The 24,175-nt window shown below is 45.0% G+C and overlaps 2 protein-coding genes across 2 annotated transcripts; both read right to left on the bottom strand.

Moving 5' to 3' along the window:
• Positions 1-591: 591 nt before the first annotated feature.
• On the bottom strand, positions 592-1,647 carry LOC124660711 (transcription factor TRY-like). Its single transcript, XM_047198528.1, has 3 exons — positions 1,455-1,647; positions 924-1,011; positions 592-756 (listed from the first exon to the last, which is right to left on the bottom strand). Exons 1-3 carry the CDS (start codon positions 1,510-1,512, stop codon positions 672-674), a joined length of 231 nt encoding a protein of 76 aa, XP_047054484.1. The 5' UTR covers positions 1,513-1,647; the 3' UTR covers positions 592-671.
• A 7,141-nt stretch (positions 1,648-8,788) lies between these two features.
• LOC124665842 (protein SEH1-like) lies at positions 8,789-14,254 on the bottom strand. The gene is made up of 8 exons (XM_047203209.1): positions 14,086-14,254; positions 13,444-13,555; positions 12,232-12,332; positions 11,657-11,734; positions 11,316-11,471; positions 10,910-11,022; positions 9,495-9,621; positions 8,789-9,188 (listed from the first exon to the last, which is right to left on the bottom strand). Exons 1-8 carry the CDS (start codon positions 14,227-14,229, stop codon positions 9,048-9,050), a joined length of 972 nt encoding a protein of 323 aa, XP_047059165.1. The 5' UTR covers positions 14,230-14,254; the 3' UTR covers positions 8,789-9,047.
• Positions 14,255-24,175: the final 9,921 nt, after the last annotated feature.

Here is a 24,175-nt window from a genome sequence, read left to right as displayed (position 1 = left end):
TTCCAGATTTTCTAGATGGGAACAGATTTGTTCCCAGATTTTCTGGACGGGAACAGATCGGTGGAAGGGGTTCTTTGCAAAAAAACATAGCTTTACTCTTATATTCTGAAACAAAAGTGAAAAAACAATAGGCATTATAGAAAGGAACGGAGGGAGTATTATTCTTCGTAGGTTAGCCTTTCACAGATGTGCATTGTTATATGAGTTACATTTTGATTCGGTTCCCAGACAGATATATCATATTATGATTATGTGATCCTGCAGTTTCTGCTCTTTTTGTCCATTTGCGACTTCATAAATCACTACAGCCATTTAATACGTAATGCAATTATATACGTTCAAAAGGAGTGACAAGTAATCCTGGAATAGAAGAACTCATACTCCCTCCGTCCATAAAAGGATGTCGCAAGTTTGTCTAAATTTAGATGTGTCTAGATACATCTAAATTTAGACAAACTTGCGACATCCTTTTATGTACAGAGGTAGTATTTTTGTTTATTCAGCCCATGTTCCTCCTTTTTACTTGAGGCTTTTTTATGTACATCCTTGCTTAGCAAGTTGCTTTTAGCATGGCTCGGAAAATAGGGAGAGTAAGATCAACACACGTTTTGACTGACAAGAAAATGCATGGTATACATCGTGTTTTACTGCATGCATCCTTATTTTCATTTTCATTGTTCCTTTTGCTTTTTTGCCCAAAACATCTCTACTTCTTCTGCTGTTCTTCCGGGGATCCTTCCAGCTATAAGTTCCCACCTACATTAAGCCATCATATGAGCAGCACATTTAGGGAACTGCAGATGATGTTATTTGCTTGGAACTAATAGATATGTGGATTTCATGAGTCTGTCAAATGATTTTCTTCATTTTGGCTCGAAACACATTCCACACATATGTATAGCAGTTTAAGGGTAGTAGGAAACCTGTTCCCGACAAGCCTGTGCATTCTGAATACTAGATCTTCCTCTGCTTCTGTGAAATCAACGAAATGCTGTGCGGTGCTATTAACTTCTGCAAACATTATATAATAAAAAACTTGGTCATACAATTAAGAAAAAGATTCTGGTAATCAACCATGTAGGAGTATTTTAGGCCACTAGAAGGCATATGAAAATAACAACTGTTTCTTCTTCCTTCTTTAGTTGTCCTTTTGAACAAAATGGCTGTAATTAAAAGTTACTGCCTCGGGTTTCACTATGTCTATCTCGTATGTGGGCACAAAAGTTCAGGCATGTTCGATGGAATTGGACCATACTTGCTTACATTAGATAGAAATAGCAATATTTTATGTAACTACAGCAAAACATGGTCCACTTCCATCAGATACAACTTTTGTGCCCCTATTGGGTACATGCTCCAGACTGATGTAGTGAAGCGGAGGGATTATAATTAGTAGAAGAGAGAGTGAAGAAGATTAGAAGGAAACAAACAAGAGAAGCAGTATGGTGGTGAACCTTTCGCTTCATGGACACCCATGGTCTTGGAGTTCTTCACCAAGCTTTTACTGCTCATATCCTTCCGAGAAGACAACGTTTCTTAAATGGTAAGGTTGGACTATGAGGTACCACAGAGGGTGGTTAGACTTTGAGGTAGTGCATACACCCTTGTATGACCTTATTCTCTCCTAGTCTCTGCCTGGGATGAAACATGAGCAAATCTTTGGCTTTTATAGAGACAGAGTTGGTAGTCACTATTGACTAGTCATAGGCTGTTGGCTTTCTTCCCCTTCCCAAAACATCTGCCAGAAAAGATCCTACCATTATTGTAGAAAGGTACATGGTCGATTGAAACTGAGAAGTCAGTTTACCCAATTGAAGTCCTTCACTTTATATGCAGTGACATGTAGCTCAAGCGTTAAGGCAAAAAAGGAGACCCAGTTTGTATTTACAGGTTGTCATAAGCCTCGGATTAAAACCACCTAGCCAGCCAGGGACAGCAGTGTCCTTTATTTTTCTGTCTACTACCTATGGTATCTCTGCTTATATAGGCTGATCTGTAGAGTCCGTTCGTTAAAAGTTTAATGTTGTCACCAGCCTCTTACTTTGCTCCTTCCATATTTTTTGGTCTGGTTTATTTTGTTTATGATTAAGCACATGTTTTAGCCTCAAGCGTCCCGACTGAGCATCCTTTAATGTGAAATACACTGTACCCATACATATTGCAGTATATTGTGTAATTTCAATTGTACACTGAAATTGTGCAGTATAATCGTTACCTGTTAAATTGGTTCAAGGGACCAAATTTAAACGTCGGGTTGGTGTTATTAATATGTTTTTATTTATTGACACACTAGAATCTTTCAATGTCCATTTATGTCAATGTCATATTGTTTTGATGACATTTGTAGTTATATATGATGCATCTCTGCTGGTACCATTATTGGTTGTAGCCAGCCGATCTGGCGGTCTGATATCAGTTAAGGTCAATATATCGCATATCTCATTGTGATTGCAACGCATTCACAATTCTTTTTTTTTTTGGAGGACTTATCCACTTGTTTCAGGTACCTGTCCCATACACACTACGAATCTGGTACCTGTCCCATCGACACTGTGCTGGTTCCTTTGTTGTGAGAAAAATACTGTGTTGAACTAAACCTGAGCATTTTGCTGTGCTCTTTTTGACAGTGTTTTGCTACGCTAATCTAACTTAAATCAGGTTCCCAGAGTATAGATTTGTTGACATTTCCTCGTATGGCTGGGCCTGGGACCAAATAGAAGACATAGAGTATTAATTAAAATTTGAATCCATTGCAATCAAGCATTGGGTGGTTGCTAGCAAGGAGAGTCGGGACTGGATACTGGAGGCGACTGGTTGGTGCATAGTCCTCAAGTCCATCTTTGTTTGTTGCTGAACTGTAGCTATCCAGGACGGCACGACCCGCGTGGCGGACACGTGAATAGGTCGGGTCTTCACGTGAACCAGCGGGGACCTGAAGCTGAAAGAAGTGGGCATCTACGTTTGCGTAGCCAGATGTTCCTCGAGATTAGCCTGCCGTCAATCCGTCACGGTCTGTACGCATCGCCGCAATTTATTCTGTGAACGCGATGGCCAAGAAAGTTCCACAAAAAAGAGAAGAGCAAGATACCAAACCGGACATAGGCATCTGTGAGTAGCAAGGTTTCAAAAACACGCAGAAGAGAACAAATACAGTAGCAACAATCGAATATCATGGTGTGCTGACTCTTACAAGAATTGAAAGCACATGAACATTCAATAAAAATGCTTGGTTTTGCCAAAAAGAGGTCAGTGAAATTAAATCTTTTTGAAGAATTGGGCCTTTGCGTGGTTTATAGACAAATGGTTTTATATCACTGAAAGGATTATTTTAGATTGCATACAAAGTAATACTAACGTACATGGTAAACCAGAGAAACGAATCAAACCAACTCGACACGGAAAACTTGAGTGCTGGAAAAAATCAAAATGCGCAGTTCTCCAAAATTTAAGGGCCTATTTCATACTACAAATGGTTTTCATTGGAGAACTTGAATCCTTAGGAAAAATGATTCTACTACGGTTGTTGATTGAATCATATTGTATTCTTTTTCTAACTAACCGTTTATAGTACATTTTGTATCGCGTCAAGCTTAACATCCACTCGATCTTCTTCTTGAAACGGGGGCAACAGTTTTCCCCAATCTATTGATTAAGAAGAAGTTTTACATCAGAGTACATGCATAAAGAAAGATACTTGGGATTACTCTTCCGGCATGAGATGATCCAAACTTTTGGCGTCTGCAAGAATCCATAGACGTGCCTCTCTTTTAATCCTATCTACGACTACAAGCGATGGAGCGCTCTTACTAAGGAAGACCCTATCGTTACGCTCGTTCCACACTTAGTTTTCTTTTTTTCTTGGATGTGTGCATCCGTACTATCATTAGGGTATTGCATTGTTGCAGAGGTTAAGTGTAATTGGTATCTTTTGATATTAGTATATTCCTTTTATCAAAAAAAAAAAGTGACAAGAAGGGTGACGGATGCCATGCCCTTGCGGTTTTGGGCGAAACCTCCCGCCATGATCTCCCACCACTCGGAGATGGTGAGATTTGCCCAATTATGTTGGTTGCCCTCGGTAATTCCCAACCATTCCATCGCGGAGCTCCAAATGCGTGTAGTGTAACGGCAATGAACAAAAAAGTGGTTGACAGATTCCACGTCTTGTTTACAAAGAGGGCATAAGCCGCAATTTGGCTAGACACGCTTCGCCAAGCGGTCGGTCGTCCAAATTCTATTTTGACTAGCAAGCCACGCAAAAAACTTGACCTTCCTTTGGTGCCCATGCCTTCCAAATAGTTTTGCCCGTGCAGGAGATGTGTTGGAGATATGCCCGAGAGGCAATAATAAAGTGGTTATTGTTATATCTTAGTGTTCATGATAAATGTTTACATCACATGCTATAATTGTATGTATGTGTGTGTTTTGTAAACAACCAGAGTCCCTACTAAGCCTCTCGTTTAACTAGCTTGTTGATTAATAGATGATCATAGTTTCCTGATCATGAACATTGGATGTTATTAATAACAAGATCATATCATTAGGTGAATGATGTGATGGACACACACCTATAGTAAGCATAGCATAAGATCAAGTTATTAAGTTTATTTTGCTATAAGCTTTCGATACATAGTAACCTAATCCTTCGGCCATGAGATCATGTATGATGAATGCTTTGATTACATCAAACGCACTTCGTAAATGTGTGGTTATAAAGATGGGATTAAGTATTCGGAATATATGAGTTGAAGCGCATGGATCAAGAGTGAAATTTGTCCATCCTGATGACGGATAGATATACTCTGGACCCTCTCGGTGGAATGTCATTCAATTAGCTTGCAAGCATGTGACTAGGTCGCAAGGGATGACATACCACGGTATGAGTAAAGAGTACTTATCGGTAACGAGGTTGAACTAGGTATAGAGATACCGATGATCGAACCTCGGATAAGTAAAGTATCGCGCGACAAAGGGAATCGGTGTCATATGTTAATGGTTCATTCGATCACGAAGTCATCGTTGAATATGTGGGAGCCATTATGGATCTCCAGGTCCCGCTATTGGTTATTGATCGGAGAGGAGTCTCGATCATGTCTGCATAGTTCGCGAACCGTAGGGTGACACGCTTAAGGTTCGATGTTGTTTACTAGATATGGAATATGAGATGGAGACCAAATATTGTTCGGAGTCTCGGATGGGATCCAGGACATCACGAGGAGGTCCGGAATGGTCCGGAGGATTATGTTTCGGAATTATTCTGGAAGAATTCTGCTGTTTTGTATTCCAGAAAAGTTGTTCTGGAAATATTCTCGGAACTAGACAAAACAAAAACATAAGTTCTTATTTTTCTGTCAAGCAGACAGAGTCCAAAGGGGAGACGGAGAAAGGCCAGGAGGGGGCCAGACCACCCCAGGCCGCGCCTAGGCATGGTCTGGGCCCACCAGGCGCCGGCCCTAGATGGGTTTTGGGAAACCCTAACCCTACCCCCCACTATATAAAGAGGGGTGGGTTGGCCGGCCATAGCTGCTCCGTACGCAACCCTAATTTGCCACCTCTCCTCCCTCCCAGTTTCTCCTGCTCCGGCTTAGGCGAAGCCCTGCAGGAATTCTCCTCCACCACCATCACCACGCCGTCGTGCTGCTGGGATTCCGAGGGGATCTACTCTTCCGCTGCCCGCTGGAACGGGCAGAGGAAGGACTTCATCTACACCACGCGTGACCGAGTACGGAAGTGCTGCCAGATTGCAGCACCGGAACGATCGTTTACATCAACCACGAGATCTGATCTCGTTAAGGCTTCGGATCTTTGAGGGTTAGTCTCTCTTCTATCTCGTTGCTCCGATCTCATAGATTAGATGTTGGCTTTTCCATAGATTGGATCTTGGTTTTATTCCTCTTTGCGGTAGAAATTTTTTGTTTTCTATGCTACGAACCCTACAAGATGATGGAGCCGAAAAATTGCATTTCATAGGCCGACTTGGTGGAGTATTGCCCATTCGTCGCGAGCTTCCAAGTGATATCGTCGTTCATGTCGGGATGAGGTTGCATGTTGCTAATTTGCGGGCCACAACTCCACAAATTGCAAGAAATGCTCCATGGAGAAAGCACTTTAAGTCAATCTTGGCAATCCAAGCATCACCATCAAGCACATGGGCCACTTTCCAATTCTTCCGCTTGGAGCTCTCGTAAATTAGCGGCGCAATATCAATTGGCCTTTTCCCATCGAGCCAAGGTGCATGCCAAAAGGGAGTTTCCTTTCCATCCTCAAGAGTGATGTCGTGGGCAGCGTAGAACAACTCCATATCATCAACGGTGCATGGGTTGCCGGAACTTATCCAAATTTTGTTGGGGTCTTTCCACTCTAGCCAAGGCCAATGAAGCCGAAGTGCCGTTACATTTTTTCCAAATGAAGCACCCCTAACCCGTCGAGTTTTTTTTGGCCGGCATATCATTTCCCAATTCACCTTGCATTTGGGCCCGGTGGTGGTATCCTTGGCGGACCAAAGGAAAGCATGCTCGATATTGTTGATGAACTTCATGGTGCCCAGCTTTTCACTCAATCTTCTTGGTAAAAATCTTTTGCTTTCGCTTACGATGCAATCAAACAAACTTTGTTACACATAAAATCTCTGAGAGTTGAAATGGGCAATGACATTGTAGCCCTATGTTTTTCCTCTTTTGAAATCCTAATAACCAAAGATGGCGGGAGTACTTTGACAACCTTTACAATGGAGATGTTGAGAGCTCTACCATTGAGCTAGACGACTCCTTTGATGATACCAGCATGTGCTTTGTGCGACGTATCCAGGAGTCTGAGGTTAAGGAGGCGTTAAGGAGGATGAAAGGAGGCAAGGCAATGGGTCCTGATGGTATCCCCATCGAGGCGTGGAGGGATTTCAAAGTTGTACTAATTACCGTGGAATCAAGCTGATGAGCCATACTATGAAGCTATGGGAGAGACTCATTGAGCACCGCTTAAGAAGGTTGACAAGCGTGACCAAATACCAATTTGGTTTCATGCCTGGGAGGTCTACCATGGAAGCCATCTTCTTGGTACGACAGCTGATGGAGAGATACAGGGAGCAAAAGAAGGATCTTCATATGGTCTTCATTGATTTAGAGAAGGCCTATGATAAGATACCTCAGAGTGTCATGTGGTGGGCCTTGGAGAAACACAAAGTCCCAATAAAATACGTTAACCTCATCAAGGATATGTATGATAATGTTGTGACAAGTGTTCGAACAAGTGATGGCGACACTGATGACTTTCCAATTAGAATAGGGCTACACCAAGGGTCAGGTTTGAGCCCTTATCTTTTTGATTTGGTGATGGATGAGGGGGCAAGGGATATATAAGGAGATATCCTATGGTGTATGGTCTTTGCGGATGATGTGGTGCTAGTCGATGATAGCCAAACAGGGGTTAATAGAAAGTTAGAGTTGTGGAGACGAACTCTAGAATCGAAAGGTTTTAGGCTTAGTAGAACTAAAACTGAATACATGAGGTGCAGTTTCAGTTCTACTAGGCACGAGGAGGGAGAGGTTAGCCTTGATGGGCAAGTGGTACCGGAGAGAGACACTTTTCGATATTTGGGGTCCATGTTGCAGAAGGATGGCGATATCGATGAAGATGTGGGCCACCGAATCAGGGCTGGTTGGATGAAGTGGCGCCAAGCTTCTGGCGTACTCTGTGACAAGAGAGTGCCACAAAAGCTAAAAGGTAGGTTTTATAGGACAGCTATCCGACATGCGATGTTGTATGGCACAGAGTGTTGGCCAACGAAGAGACGACATATCCAACAGTTAAGTGTAGCAGAGATGCGCATGTTGAGATGGATATGTGGCCACACAAGAAAGGATCGGGTACGGAATGACGTTATACGGGAGAGAGTTGGGGTAGCACCGATTGAAAAGAAGCCGGTCCAACATCGTCTCAGATGGTTTGGACATATCCAACGGAGGCCTTCGGAGGCACCAGTGCATAGCGGACGGACAAAGCGTGCTGAGAATGTTAAGAGGGGTCATGGTAGACCAAACTTGACATGGGAGGAGTCCGTTAAGAGAGACCTGGAGGTTTGAAATATCGACAAAGATTTAGCCATAGACAAGGGTGCGTGGAAGTTAGCTATCCACGTTCCGGAACCATGACTTTTTTTTTTTTTTTTGAGATGCCGGAACCATGACTTGGCTTCAAGATCTTATGAGTTTTAACTCTAGACTACCTCAACTTGGTTGGGACTGAAAGGCTTGGTTGTTGTTGTTGTTGTATAACCAAACTTGCCACCATTCCTAAGATAGAAAATCCCAGAGTATATCACTCAAATGTGGTCGTACACGCATCCATGTCATTTCGTAATTTGTAAATCTTCGTGATAGTACATAGCAATCTATCAATAGCGACGTATGCCTAATATGTGATAGCCTATGACTGCATCCTTCAGTGCCTCAGTGGTACACATCACAGACTGCTGAAAAAAAAAATCAATTATTACAAGATAACATCCAACACCAACAGTAGCATGAACTTGTGGCTGGTAGCAGCGACGTACTCTCAGATTCCAGAAGCTTATGTTGAACGCTGTATAGCTTCCAATCAGTGTTGTGGAACAAGATATGCAATCCTGCTATCCTAGTATGGATAGGGTACACCCTACTTACAAAGGATGAGGTGGACTCGGCGATTAACTGGATTGCATAATTATTTATCAGACCTTCTTTCGAATAGGTTTGTTTATATTTAAAATTGTTGGCAGTTGAATAAAATAAACCATTTTAATCCGCGATTTCCCTATCTAAAATGGTCATGTCGTATTATTAGAAAAAAAATCCATCACAAGACCATAAGAACAGTTACATCATCAACCAGATCAGGATAAGAAGCATTTACATCATGCATTCATCTTGATGAGCCTAATTTTGTCAGGACAAAGCCAACCATGCACCATACCATCCACAATAGGTGACAGCAAGAAACCTTGAAGAATTATGAAAACATAGTAACATCAGTTGATCCTATCTTGATGGTGCAGAGCTAGACAATTCTACAGCTTAATCATGAGAACCATTGCAGTCAAGCACAGCCTGCTCATGCCAAACTCCATTTAAGTTAGCCTGCCATAGCTTAACCATGCCATCACCTCCAGTCGATGCAAGCGTCATACCACCCATGTCCCATTCCAGTTGCCATACCTAGTCAGATGTAAGCAATTAGTAGGATGTCAAATACGAGTGTGCTGAAGAAAAGCAGCTTAACCCAGTGAGATCTATTCCAATTTCCAACTAGCGTGACACAGTGGAAAACTACAAGTGAAACAAGACATGAGTATGAGACTATGAGGGTTGAAGTTATTGTTTCCTTTCTCCTTGATGCATGTCATGGTTATACTTATACCAGCGTAAGTCCTCCATTATCATATTTACAACTATTTGATTTCAGGGATTATAAATACCATGTTCTCCATAAAGCACACAACAGTACCATGTTAACATGCATACCTCTCCATTGTGGCCGGGAAGTACAGCAACATTTTCTGTTGATAGTCTGCCATCAGATTCAGGGTTGAAGCCCACATGCCAGACTGCAATTCCTTTGCAGGTTGCAACTGCTATGATCTCATATGGTCTGAAAGAGAGCACATGAAATTTGTTAGAAGAGCATAGCGATACCACGAAACAACAAACTGTGGGGGCAAAACAAAAGCTAATGAAAAAAACGCATTTGGTATGAGCATATCATTACGATGATCTACCAAATTGCCATGCTCTTTCTAAACCAACCACATGAGCACCCAACCATCAATTAGCCTCAGGCCTGAGTTCAGCTGATTACTGACATCAAGGCATGCAGGTTCAAGTCATATACTTGAAGCTTGTGGTCCATCAAGCAATGGCGGACATGTTAGCGAAGAAATTATCAAAAAAAATCTTCTCATATTGGTTTATCGGAGAGCGAACTTAAAGATCTTATGAAGCAAAAAGGATTGAAGAAAGATTCTGTCTTGGAGCAAGGATGATTGGCTTCATCAAGCTCAAGTGGAGTGCTCAAGGCAAATGTATGCCGAGGTAGGTGTTACTAGGTTTACCAAACTCAAGGAATTGGAGGAAAACCAAATTATAAGATATATAGCCAGTCAAGTTGCTGCTCCTTTCCACTCTCAATAACCTCTACATCTTGCTGCTCCCTCACACTTAATAGGCTCTAGGGAATGAGTTACTTTTTGTGAGGTGCAACAAGATTTTGTACATTGAGTTGCACACTTGCACTTGGTGCTGCATTAGTTTGAGGCTTTGAACTCTCCGCCTCAACTATGCTAAAGTGTAAGTCCAAGAACTTCTTGGAGGACACAGCTTTCTAGACAGTTTGGTGGAGTTGAGCTCGGCGATCTCTCCGTGGAGATTCTGAAGAGGACCAAGGAGTTGTGAGTGGTTATGGAGCCTATCATCTCCGGGATGGACCAAGAAAATATCCATTGTGAGATTGCTTAAGGCAAGGTACTTGAGGGAAGAGCTCGACTCAGTGAACTTGTTCATCAGGCTCAAAAGCGACAAAAAATAAGATGGATATTCAGACTTCCAGAACAAACATCGTGTCTCACTTGTCTCCATTACTTCCTTGCAATTTATATCTTGCTATTCATACTACCATGCTTGTGCAATTATCTTGTTAGAAAGCATTCTTGCTTGTATCCCTAGGTCTGCTAATTTTTATATAGACCTAGGTTTTTGGTGCATTTAGCTGAGCCCAGTTGTTTTATGATCTGAACTTGTGGAAACCCCCTTAGTTTAATTTAGCACCTAAAATTCGCTTAGATTGCAACCAAATGGCAGTATCAGCAAACAATATCAATATTCCAAGTGTGTTATACATTGCAGCCTAAAGGCATATCATGCTTGCTCATGATGGGGCTAACCTGCCAATGTTAGGAGCCCATGCTACAGAATGTACTCTATCTCCCTTATCTTCCGCTGAACCGAGTTCAATCAGTGGAAGCCAGCGCTGATGAGCTTGTTCAAACTCCCAAATCTGTTTATCGTTTCAAATTAGAATTTTGCATAGATAAATACCAGCTCATGGACTAGGAAAATAAGAAAGCTGGTTGCTCATTAATGCAAAGCCAAAGCTACATCATGTGAAGATTCAATTACTATTTGTAGACTCCAATTCACATTGATCACCCTAATAACAGTTTTTATTTCATTATTATTCTCCCAAAGCAAGATAATATAAGAATACTAAGATTATTACTCGGATGAAGTTGCAAAATTTTATTAACTCCATAATGAGCATACAAGAAACATGAAAAACTATCCACGAACCTTGCAAGAGTTGAAATATGGAGAATCTGAATTGAAACCAACAGCAAAACTAGCCTGCTGGCCTTCACCTCTTCTTGGGCTCCATGCAATTGATGCAGATATGCATGCTGGCTTCCCGTTTCTGGAAACAGGATCGGTGATGTTCTGCAACTCTGCCTGAAATTATGTTAGGAATCAGTTATTGCACTTTTTCAAAACAGACCATCAGATTACTGCAGCATGTTGAATCATTAAAAAAGGGATTTTCCAGTCAAGATAAACAGGAAGTCCATCAGCAATAGAAAGGAACCAAAATACAATTATTGAGAACGCTGACAAATGTGAACAAAATTCAGATAAACCTGCAGCTGCCACTTGTCCAATTCCAACGAATTCAAGAGTTCATAGACTTTCACTTGACCATCTGAGTATGCAGTAACCTATGAAGACCAGCAAGAGTTACTAACAAATAATGAGGCACATGCAACGCATGACGGGTCAAAAACAATGCTAAAGCTTTGGAAAGCATAGTGAAATGAACCCAAAAAAAACAACACAACACTTCTGCACAGGCCGGTTTATTACAAGAATATAATTTGTTTGCCAGCTTGCTATAATTTCTAGTTAATAATTCTCAACTTTTGCTCTGCTTAAACTTTTGTGTGTTCATTAATATACCTTGTTGAGTTGTTGACTTTGTTTACCGTATGTTATCCGGATTTGGGAGCTGTAGAGGAGTACTCTATGACCAGCTGTTGTAGTAATGCTTTCTGGTTTAATAACTGAGATAGCCAGACAGGGGCTGCCGTTCACCAAAATAAAACAAAAAAAAATGGTTTGCGTTGCAAAGTAAAAGGTGTGAAAAATTGGAGTTACAATTTGCTGCATGTGAGAATTGAAATGAAACTCTGGTTTACAATAAGGTGTTCAAACTCACCATTTTCAGACTTGACAGCAGCAAACCAAACTGTACATTTAGGATGTGGGAATTGCCACCCTCAAAGACTTTACATTTCCTCCAGGTCGGAAGTTGATCATCTGTCAGTAGAAAAATTCTTATTAAGGGTCTCGTCTGCTAGGTTCCGTTAGTGACAAATCAAAAGGGGAAAAAATGCAGCACAGCAATGATAAGTGTACTAAATGTATAGTTACAGTATTCTTTAATTATCCAAAGTGAAGCAGAATGCAGCTTCGATATTTATAAGAAGTTCAGAGGTAACAAAAACAACGAAGCATAAAGGTTGCTTGAATGATTATGTTGAGAAACAGTGATTCTATTGTTATACACGTTAGCCAAGATTAGATTAATTAAATAAGTTGTTTGATACGTACTACATTTAAGATTTCTCGATTGAGTTATCTTAGAAACATGTATATAAGTTGATTTTGGTAGAACCGACTGGTTGGGCTTTAGAAGTTAATGTTACTGGTGTCCAGAGAAGCAAATAAACATTGTTCTCCGTCGTTGCAATTCCAAATTTGGTGAATTTGATCACATCTTATAAATATTCAAGATCCAAACAGCCCATAAAGTTACAGACAGGTCAATTTGGAATTCCATACTACTCCCTCCATCTAAAAATAGATGTCTCAACTTTATCTAGATACTAAAATGCATATCTAGATACATCCGTATCTACACAAAAGTGAGGCATCTATTTTTAGACGGACGGAGTACTATTGCACTGTGCTGCAAAGTCTAGTAAAATAATCCTGTTATAGTGTTCGATGTATCAAAATAATTAAATATATTGTAAATAAAGTGCTTTAAATCTAATCAATACCTAGTGAGCATTGAACATGAGGGAGAGGAAAAATAAGTGAAGTGCTTTAAATCTACTTGGTAGTCGGTAATGGTCATGATGAAGAGGCAAAGTGACTAAAGTACTGAACAGATCCTAGCCACACTATTATTGTGCATGTTATATTTTCATGGCCAAAATGAGCTAGTTATGTAGATGGAGATGCAAATAAATCGAGATCAATGATTGGTGTGTGGTGTCCAAATTCATTCTCAGTCAACGCACAAGCCACTTCAGACTTACTACAAAAGGTAATAACATCACAATTATCTCCATCATGGAAGTGTAAATAGTTAGAAACATCAAACAGCATAAAACAACCCTTAAAGGCCACAAGGACAACTGACCTTCAGCAACCTCCTCCCACAAAGACAGTGCCCCGTCAGCACAGACACAAGCTATCGCATCTCCATAGTCTGGAGGAAGCCAGACGACATTCACGATGGCGTGCTCATGGGCCTGATCCAAGATCAATCACATTATAAGACAAGCCACACCCGGGACACAAGAAACAACAAAAGGGATATGCTGTGGTTAACACAGATTAAGATAAACATGTTGTTCCAGCGCCCATTGTGCTCCAGCACCAGTATAATTTCCAATCACATCGGAAGTCTGATGTTATACAAATACTAGAACCATTACACTGGATGTCCTTCTAGTTTGGTGCATCAAGAAATGAGAATCACTGCTATTTCCTACTGACATAGTGACATGTCCCATGACTGATTCCACAGACACTAATTGCAACATCCCCGAGCAAGAACTTGGTAACCTATGCGACGCGTCACATGAGGACGTATTGTACACGAGAATCGAATACTAACAAGAAGCTCTAAACCCGCAACAAATCCGGACGAACTCATGCGGAAAATAGCTCAGTTACTACTAGCCCACATGAGTGGAAGCGAAAGAACGAGACGGCGAGTTGGTGCCATGTGACGTTTAGGGTTTCCGTGTAAAAGGTAGCGGTGATGCGGGAAACTGACCTGCCACCTGGAGGAGGGAGACGGCTGAAAATCGTAGACGGAGACGGACCCATCGATGGCGCCCGCGGCGAGGCGCCGGCCGCAGTGGTTCCAGCCGCAGCACGCGGTTCCGGGCCCCAACTGAGCCACCTGGCGGTCCGCCATTCCTCACGTCGCTTCCTCCCCTGAGATGTCGTGTCCGTCGTCGGCGGCGGCGGCGGCGGCGGCGGCGGCGGCCAGAGCGCGTGCCTGCCCGGAAGTGGTTTGTGCGGACCAGGTTGTTGTGGGGAGAGCGAAGCATAGCGGCCCAGGTGAACGAAAGTAGTTTCTTGCTAGGCCTATAGGCTGGAGAAGTGGTCAAACTAGAAATGTAGGCCCATGAAGAACTTCTAAGGCCTGATTGGTTGCCAACAAAGGTTTTCTCGTATCCAGTGGACCAAAAAAACGTCCGTTTAGGAGATCAGCTCGCACCAGTACGATGTTTAAAGCAGGCGAAAAGTTTTTTTTTTTTTTTTTTGCGAGGAAAAATTTCCTTAAACTATGACAGAATTACAATCCTGTTGGACAATATCACTAAGAACTGGGGGAAAGCTCCTAAGCCAGAATTGTGTGGTTTTATCCTCCCTACCCAGCTTCGCCATGACATGCCCAGCTGCATTTTGCTCTCTGGCAATTTTCATAATCTTAGTCTCTCTCTCTCGGAGAGCATCCTTAATGGATTTAATTAGATGGACTAGTGAGGGGCGATTCATCTCAGTAGATAGAACCATGTTCACTGCCACAGAGCAGTCCATCTCAACATCAATGGGTTCCGACGACCGGCTCGTAGCAAGCTTCGATCCCTCCTCACAAGCCGCCACTTCGACCTCCGGAGCGTACGCACAATTTGTCGGATACCTACGGAGCCGCGAAGATGACCTCTCCGTTTTCGCCACGGAGAATCATACCTGCTCCCGCCTCCCCCGTTCCAGCAATATAGCTACCGTCCACATTGAGCTTCAGTCGGCCTCGGCGGGGTCTTTCCCATTGTTTCACAGGTTTTGGCACATGGCCAGGGGCCGTCCGCCTCTGCACTCTCTCCGAATATGATATCACTTGCTTCCCTTTACACGCATCTGCTGTAGGATGTTGTTTAAAAAAGAGCAACACATCAACATAGCTACACAGGAAGCGTTTAGAGGCTGCCATCGGCGGAGCAGGCTTATCGTGTGTTAGCTCATTATGTACGTGCCATACTCTCCAGAGAATCATCATAACCATCAGCCTCTGAACGGCGTTTAGTTTTGCCAGTAGCTGAAGAACCCAATCCTTACCCGTATTCTGGAGCATCTCGTCGGCTGGTAGATCCCAACATTGTCGCATACAGCTCCACAGCCCTTTCGCTTGTGGACAAGTAACCAGGGCATGAAAGGTATCTTCATCCTCCCTTCCACAAATTCTGCAGGTAGGTTGGGCATCAATCTTCCTTCTCCTTAGGTTCACCTGGGTGGCTAGTCCATTACGGGCCAGTTTCCAGGTGAAGGTTTTCACTTTCGGCGGTGCCGCGTTTTGCCAGATAAGTTTCCACTCTTTATTAGCTCCATCCGGTCTAGAACTTGTAGCTCCTTCATCCCTGTCCCTCTCCTGGCACTCCATGCCTAGCTTGTAGGCATCTTTAACAGAGAATAAACCTTTCTCATCTGGTCCCCAAGCCACGAAATCGGCATCATTTCTTCTTGAGGTTTTGATCTTTAAGATTTCTGTTATGTCAATTGGTTCAAAATAGGTATGCAACAGATTGGTATTCCAGGAACCATCTGGATTCAGGAGATCCGAAACCCACTTCAATCGGCATCTTCTCTTGGGAGAAATGGTTCGATAGAAGTCATGCCTCGGAATCCAGGGGTCCCTCCAAATTCTCACCGCTGTACCATTTCCTATACGCCAAATAATCCCTTTTTTCAACAGTTCTAAACCATACTCAATGGCCTGCCATGTCGAGGACGCATTTCCAGTGAATACAGTATCAATGAGATTGCCATTAGGATAGTACTTGGCCCTCAACACCTGTGCGCACAAGGATTCTGGGTTCTGAAGTAGCCTCCACGCTTGCCTTGCGAGGAGTGCCTGGTTGAACATTCTCATATCCCTGAAACCCATTCCTCCCTTGATCTTTGGCTTCAGCATTATATCCCAGGCCACCCAATGCATCTTTTTCTTCCCATTCTCTGCTCCCCACCAGAAGTCCCTGATTATTTTGGTGAGGTCATCACACAAGCCAAAGGGGAGTTTGTAGACTCCCATCACATAGGTGGGCAGAGCCTGTGCAATGACCTTAATGAACACTTCCTTCCCCCTTGCGCCATGTGATGCTCAATTTGCATAATCCTCTTTGCCAATTTTCCTTGGAGACTTTGAAACTTCCCTTTAGACATTCTTCCCTCGGGGGTGGGCGGACCCAAATATTTGGTATCAAACGTCTCGCAAGTAACTTGCAAGGTTGTCATGACTTGTTGTTTTATTTCTTGACCGGAAGCCTAGCCAAAGTAAATAGAACACTTGCTTGGGTTGACAATCTGCCCCGTACTTCTGCTATAGTTTCGAAGCACATGTATAATTCTCTGGGCCTCTCTTGGGTCCGCTTTGAAGAAGAGCAAGCTATCATCATCAAAAAGAAGATGAGAAATTCCTGGGGCTCTTCTACAAATCTTCACTGGTGTAATCCTGTTTTCCTGTACCTCTTTGCAGTAATGCAGACAAGCCATCAACGACAATCAGAAATAGAAATGGTGATAGGGGGTCACCTTGCCGTAGTCCACGAGAAGGCAAGAACGATTCCAGGAGGGTCCCATTTAATTTGACAGAATAACTCACCGTGGTCACGCACTCCATTATCCAGTTGATCCACTTGTGAGAAAAACCCAACCGTTCCATCGAACTTCTTAGAAATCCCCAGTCAACCCTATCATAGGCTTTGGACAAGTCCAGTTTGTATGCACAGTAGTTACTATCTTCCTTCTTGTTGTGCTCTATGAAGTGGAGACATTCAAATGCTATTAGAGCGTTATCTGTAATAAGTCGCCCAGGAACAAAGGCGCTCTGATTAGGTGATACTAGCTCCCCCAAATTTAGTCTCAACCTATTTACCAGGCATTTTGCAACCACCTTATATATCACAGTACACAGGCTTATCGGCCTGAATTCCTTTAGCTCTGCTGGATGGTCCACTTTTGGAATGAGAACTATTGTTGCTTCATTAACACCATTTGGCATCTTTCCAGTTTGGAAGAACTTTTTACTCGCTCCAATAACTTGTCCCTTAATAGTTCCCCAATTGCGCCGAAAGAAGCGGGTCGGGAAGCCATCCGGCCCGGGCGCCTTCAGTGGCCCGATTTGAAACAAGGCATTGGATATCTCCTCATCACTGAAGTCCCTGGTCAAAGCGTTATTCATCTGCTCTGTCACTTTATTCTCTATGAGCTGACTAACATCATTTGCATTCAGGGACAGGTCCCTTGTAAACAGCTCCTTGAAGAAGGAGTTGGTCATTCTTTCCATCACAGCAGGCTCCTCTTGCCATTCCCCCTGTGAATCTTTCAATTTCTTCACCTTGTTCTTCCTAGCCCGCCAGATAGCCTTTTGGTGAAAGAATCGTGTGTTTCTATCACCTTCTTTTAACCAGGCCACTCGTGATCGTTGCAGCCACAACATTTCCTCCCTATAGAGGAGCTCGTCGATATGGTCAGAAGTGTTGCAGATCTCTTCACTATCCCCTCCCTGCACAAGTAATTGCTCCAGCTTCCTTCTATACTTATTCAGTTCTTGCAGCACATTTCCAAATTTGCGCTTACTCCAGCCTTGTAAAGTGGACATCATTCTATTCAACTTATTCATGATATCTGCCAGGTCTTGCTGGTCATGTTGATGATCTTCTTCATTATTCCATCCTTGGTCAATGATCTCCTCAAGCTCTCCTGCCCTTTCCCATAGAATCTCATATTGTTTATTGGTCTTCCTTCTTGGTAGCATTTGTTCCTGTTTCAGAGACACCAGTAAAATCACATGATCAGAGCAAGGTGACACAATATGTTTAACGCCATAATCCGCAAACATATTTCTCCAGTTGCTATCCGCCACTGCCCTATCAAGTATAACTTTAACATTCCTATTGCCTTGTCTTTTATTATCATAGGTAAATGGCACCCCAACGAACCCCAAATCTACCAAGCCACAGATTTGCAAGGTGTCCCTAAATGCCATCATTTGGTTTTCGTTTCGGGGTGTAGCTGACATGTGCTCAAACTGCCATAAAGCCTCATTGAAATCCCCAACTACAAGCCAAGGTAAATTAGACTGGCCCCTTAGATCTTGTAACTGGGACCAAACTTTAGCCCTATGTTCTACTCTGGGCGCCCCATAAATACAAGTAATCCTCCACAAAGGTTCATTAGGGGAAAGCCTGACATAAGCATCGATAAAAATTGTATTCATATCTTTAATCTCCACAGACATACTCTCATGCCAAAAGAGGGCTAGCCCTCCACTCAACCCTTCACTGTCAACACCAGCAAACCCTCTAAGCCCGAGACGGCTCCTAAGACTACGAACTTTATTTTTATTTCTTCTAGTTTCACACAAAAAAACTAAACTAGGCCTAACAGACTGGGAGAGAGTGACTAATTCATGAATTGTCGAGGTCCCTCCAGCCCCTCGACAATTCCAACCAATGCAACTCATTGCGCCTGACGAGACCACACATTTGGTCTCGTCAGGTTACCGGAAGGCCTATGTCCAGTTGCCGTGTGCTTCTTCTGCCTCGTGTACACCATATCAACACCTTTTTGGTTGCTTTTGTCTGCTCCTTGTGTCCTCCCCTTCTTTGGAGTTCCTCCTTCTCCGTTTTTGTTCTGTCCTGTACCCACAGATGTTTCCCGCCTATTCCCTTGTACCTCTTGTTCTTCAGCGGCACGCTTCCCCAGAATAGTATCAGCCGGCACCATGGATACATCATTAACAGAGCCAAACGAGACTTGTAGATCAGATAGACCTTGCAGGGCTGGAATCATGTCGCTGGCCCTTGGTCCTTGCTCCCACCTATTGGTCACCAGTCCTCCACTTTGTGTGGCCTTCATCCGCTTCAAGTGCTCTAGCACCTCTGATGTCACAGACACTTGCACTACGGGTTCCATCTCTGGTACAGATCCAGCTCCTTCATCATCAGGAAATTGAATGATGGGCTGCTGGTTCCCCCTCAACAGGTTATCAACACCCTGTGCAAGGCTGGACTCTACTTCCTGCATGGTAGCCACTTCAATTTCCTTCCCTTCTACCATATCTCCATTATTCATTGCAGCCAAAGCTGCCAGGTACTCCGGGTCATCCTCTAATGGAGGCATCACATTATCTGAAGAATCTTCTTTGGTATTGGCTTGCTCCGGTGTGACGCTTTCTCTGCCCTTTTCGCTCATCTGCCTAGAATTCCATCTCTTGTGAGATTCAGCGCTTCCAAAGCTAGAGAAACTGAAACCACGTTTCGTTGATGTCTGGCCTGCTGGAGGAACAAAGAAGGACCTATGCTCGAATTTCTTGTAGGGACTGCAACGCAGCTCATGAGCATCATATTCCATGGATGGTTTGCCCATCTTTCTCTTCTCACATTCATCCTTCTTGTGGCCCATAAACCCACAGTGACAGCAGTAATACGGCACCCTCTCATATCTCAGTTTAAACACCTTAGTCTGTCCAGGTTTACCTTTCACCCCGGTGATGATCTGAGTCTGGAGTCTGCGATCATAGGGGAGACTGACTCGCACTCTCAGGAAATCTTTCTTCTGCTGCTCACTGGCTGGCACATCCACCTCCAGGGTCTTCCCCAGGCCATTACCATACTTTGTTCCCCACTCCTCGTCTTGCTTTCCCCACGGCACGTCATAAATCTGTACCCAGACAGGTACTGAATTCAGCACTGTTTCAGATGGTTGGGCTTTGGAATCAAAGTCGGTGACAATTAGGGCGTGCTGGTTGAATATCCATGGCCCTCCTCTCATGATGAAGTCATAGTCTCCTTTGGAAAAGAGTGTGATCATGTAATAATTCTTCCCCTTCTCAGAATACTCAATGCCAGTACGCAAGTGCCATACCTCATCAATAAAACGTGTAAACATTGCTTTAGTGCTTGGTTTGAAATTGGCCATATACCTTGCTAGCAGGTTCCAGGTTTCAGGAGCATCTGGTTCCTTCTTCACCTCATCTTCATCCTCCTCGAATTCCATATAGAGATCGTCATCCATGTCCACCGTACCCCCAAGCTTCATCTCCGGCCCTTCCTTGAAGCCCATCTCCTTTGCTGCATCTCCATCATCCCAATTTCCATCTGCTTCATCGCGCATTGCCGATTCGAGCATGGCCTGGCGGCGCTGCCATGGAGAAGCCGAGGCTCCGCCAATGGGCTTCGGGCGGGTAGGTCTCTCAACGAGTCCCCCTTTATCGCCCCCACCCATCGGCGGCGCCATCAGCAGCCCAACCGGCCGCTGCACCGCACGCCCATGCCCCTGTCGGCCGGCAGCCGCCGCCCCAGTAGCTGTGGTACGACCCACGGTGTTTCCCCTGCCCGATCCTCCACTTCTCCCGTCGTTCGCCGAAGCCTTCGATCCTCCTGGTGGCGCCATCCTTGACGGAGTTGCGTTGCTCCTTTCGATCTTCCAATCCCCTGCAGATCGATTTGGTGTTGTGGTTTGGTGGTCTGGGCCTCTCCGTAGATGGGATCTTATGGCAACGCCCGCCGCCTCTCCCTTCTCGTGTCGAAGACGTACTCCCTCCCCTCCTTCCTTCGCCAGCCCACGCGTAGCACGCTGGGACTCTCGCGCCGCCTTGCGACGATCCGCTGGACTCTCGTACGGTGGTGGCGGCGGCGGTGGGGGCGTGGGTTCGCCCATATCGCCAGAGCCACACGCGTACAGAGTATTCTTAAATCTTCTCCTTATGAAAACCTAGAGTTAAGCAGGCGAAAAGTTGACCCGAAAGGAACGGTGTCACTACTGTTTCGCACAGGGTGGGAGGCGGGAGACGAGACGAAACCCATTACTCCCGCACCCCACTCCCCTCAACGCCCAACCGACACACTCACCTTCCTCGGAGACTCCATGGCCACCGCTCCTCCTCCTCTTTCCCCTCCGCCCGACGGCCTCCCCTCGAAGCGGAAGATGTCCGAACAAGAGGTGTGGGCGGTGTGGCAACTGGACTTGCTCGCGGCCGGCAGAGTCAGCAACCTCGCGGCCGCTATGAACGGGTCGTCCCCGCTCTGTTCGAGGCTGCCCGCGACGAGGGTGGCGACCATGGAGGCCGCGTCGGAGATCACAGATCTGACCAGCGGATCGTCATCGAAGACGACGCTGGTCCGTAGAGCATTGCGGCTGGCAAGGCTCCTGCCTAAGCAGGTCCTATCCTCGCCGATTTGGCAGGGGTTTTTTGACCCCTCCGGTGGCAGCCTCGACCAGGCCGTCCTCTTCTTCCCGGGCTCCGGCGGGTCAGTCCCGCTCTAGGAGCGTTCCTCCACCATCGGGGGACGCCCGATTTCTCCAAGGTACGCGCAGAATCTCGCAGATTTAGGCAACAATTAGGGTTTGGTCGATTTTGGTACCATCCGATGAATGTGCTATGTCCGGCGAACGGTCGGCCGGCATTAGGGCTAAAATGCATGCGGTACTAGGGTTTCTTCTCGAGGTGCTTCATGCACAATATAGATTTCCCAATTGGGGAAGTGATTTTGTGCAGTTGTGAAACGATTGCACATCCCAAATTGGAAAAATTGGGACAAAACTTGCATGTACCTTATCTTCCTAGGTCGTGAAGCTAGAGTGTGACACGGTAGGCAGAGGGTGGTTCCCTCCACCAGGCTACTAGGATAGCATCGTCCTCAACCGGTGGACGAGCGCTCTGAAGCCGGTGGTGCCAGGGAGGGTGGAGGTTGTGCTCATGCTACCTCCCACCGTCGGCCACCAGCCTAAGTTGGGGCACATCGCTAGGGCCCTCATGTCCCGGAGGTTCTACGTCTAGCTCAACACGGACGACCTCCACATGCTCGTCGTCCCGCCACAGTTCCAGGACGGACACCGCGAGTGGATCAAGATCCCACTGCCTCATAGTGTGCCTTTGCCTGCATGTCGGTTCTGCGACGAGTGGGTGCAGGTCACCTACCATGGTGGATAGGTCGTCTTTGGCTGGAACTGGGCGCATGTGGTCTACAAGTACGACCTCCACTACAGCGACGTCGTGGAGTTCAAGCTGCAGGCCTTTGCCTCGAAGATGTTCATCTACAAGGTGGACTGCTTCACCACCAGGCTCTACACCTGCCCCGATCACGGCTAGGCGGTGGTGGCCCTTTTATATACGTTTGTTCATTCTTTCTATCTCTATTGTAGTGGTGCTTCAGAACTTATGGGTGCATGACAATGACTAGTGTTTCATCAGGGGGTTCTAGGGCTTATGTTGTCCTGGAACTTCCTTGCTTTTGATCAAGGGGTTTCACGGGATTATAGCTCCCTGGAACTTCCTTGCTTTTGCCCTGACTATGGTGATTAGAGGTTGTGCAGTTAGCTAGTCATGTGTGTGAAGGGTTTGTTGTATGGAAAACAAAAAAATTCTACCGTGAACATGAACAAAAACCAAGATCCAATCTAGGAAGAAGCAAGATCTAATCTACCAAGATCGAAGCAACGAGAAGATTGCAAGACTAACCCTCAAAGATTCCAAAGCCTACGAGATTAATCTCGTTGTTGATGTAGTCGATCGTCCGTGCTGCAATCCAGCAGCACTTCCGTACTCGGTCGTGCGTACGGTGTCGATGAAGCTCGTCCTCTCCCCGTTCCAGCGGGCAGCGGAGGTGTGGTAGATCTCCTCAGAATCCTAGCAGCACGACGGCGTGGTGGTGGTGGTGGAGGAGAAAAGCTGCAGGGCTTCGCCTAAGCCGAGAGCAACGTATCGGTGGGAGAGAGAGGCGGCCGGAGCACAAGGGATGAGGAGGGGCTGCGCCCCTGCCCCTCCCCTCTTTATATAGGGGGGTGCGGCCAGGGGTGGCTTGGCCCCTCCTCCAAGCCCTTGGCCGGCGGCCAAGATGGGGAAAGGGGGGAAAACTTCCCCCCAAGTTGACCCCCCTAGGGTTTTGGGGAAACCCTAGGGGTGGCCGGCCTGGGCCTTTGAGGCTTGGTGCGCCTGGCCCATTAGGGCTGGGCAGCACCCCCTCGGCCCATGTGGGCCCCCCTAGGTCGTGGGCCCCATGGTGGACCCCTCCGGAACCTTCTAGAACCTTCCGGTCTATCACCGGAAAAAATCCGAACTTTTTCCGAAACCTAGAAATCAACTTCCCTTATATGAATCTTATTCTCCGGACCATTTCGGACCTCCTCGTGATGTCCTGGATCCCATCCGAGACTCCAAACAAACTTCGGTCACCATCTCATATTCCGAATCTACTTATGCGACATCGAACCTTAAGCGCGTCACCCTACGGTTCGTGAACTATGCAGACATGGTCGAGACTCCTCTCCGAGCAATAACCAATAGCGGGATCTGGAGATCCATAATGGCTCCCACATATTAAACGATAGCTTAGTGATCAATTGAACCATTTACATACGATACCGATTCCCTTTGTCACACGATACTTTACTTGTCCGAGGTTCGATCATCGGTATCTCTATACCTTGTTCAACCTTGTTACCGACAAGTACTCTTTACTCGCACCATCGTATGTCATCTCTTGTGATCTAATCACATGCTTGCAAGCTAATCAGACGACGTTCCACCGAGAGGGCCCAGAGTGTATGTATCCGTCATCGGGATGGACAAATCCCACTATTGATCCATATGCCTCAACTCACACTTTCTGAATACTTAATCCCATCTTTTTAACCACCCATTTACGCAATGGCGTTTGATGTAACCAAAGCATCCTTCCGGTGTAAGTGATTTACATGATCTCATGGTCGAAGGACTAGATAACTATGTATCGAAAGCTTATAGCAAATTGAACTTAATGACTTGATCTTATGCTACGCTTATTTGGGTGTGTGTCCATTATATCATTCAACTAATGACATAACCTTGTTATTAATAACATCCAATGTTCATGATC

This window comes from Lolium rigidum, chromosome 6 (assembly GCF_022539505.1).
Source record: "Lolium rigidum isolate FL_2022 chromosome 6, APGP_CSIRO_Lrig_0.1, whole genome shotgun sequence".
Lineage (NCBI taxonomy): Eukaryota > Viridiplantae > Streptophyta > Magnoliopsida > Poales > Poaceae > Lolium > Lolium rigidum.
The sequence above is the reverse complement of the archived record's forward strand: the minus strand, read 5'-3'. Positions and strand labels throughout refer to the sequence as shown.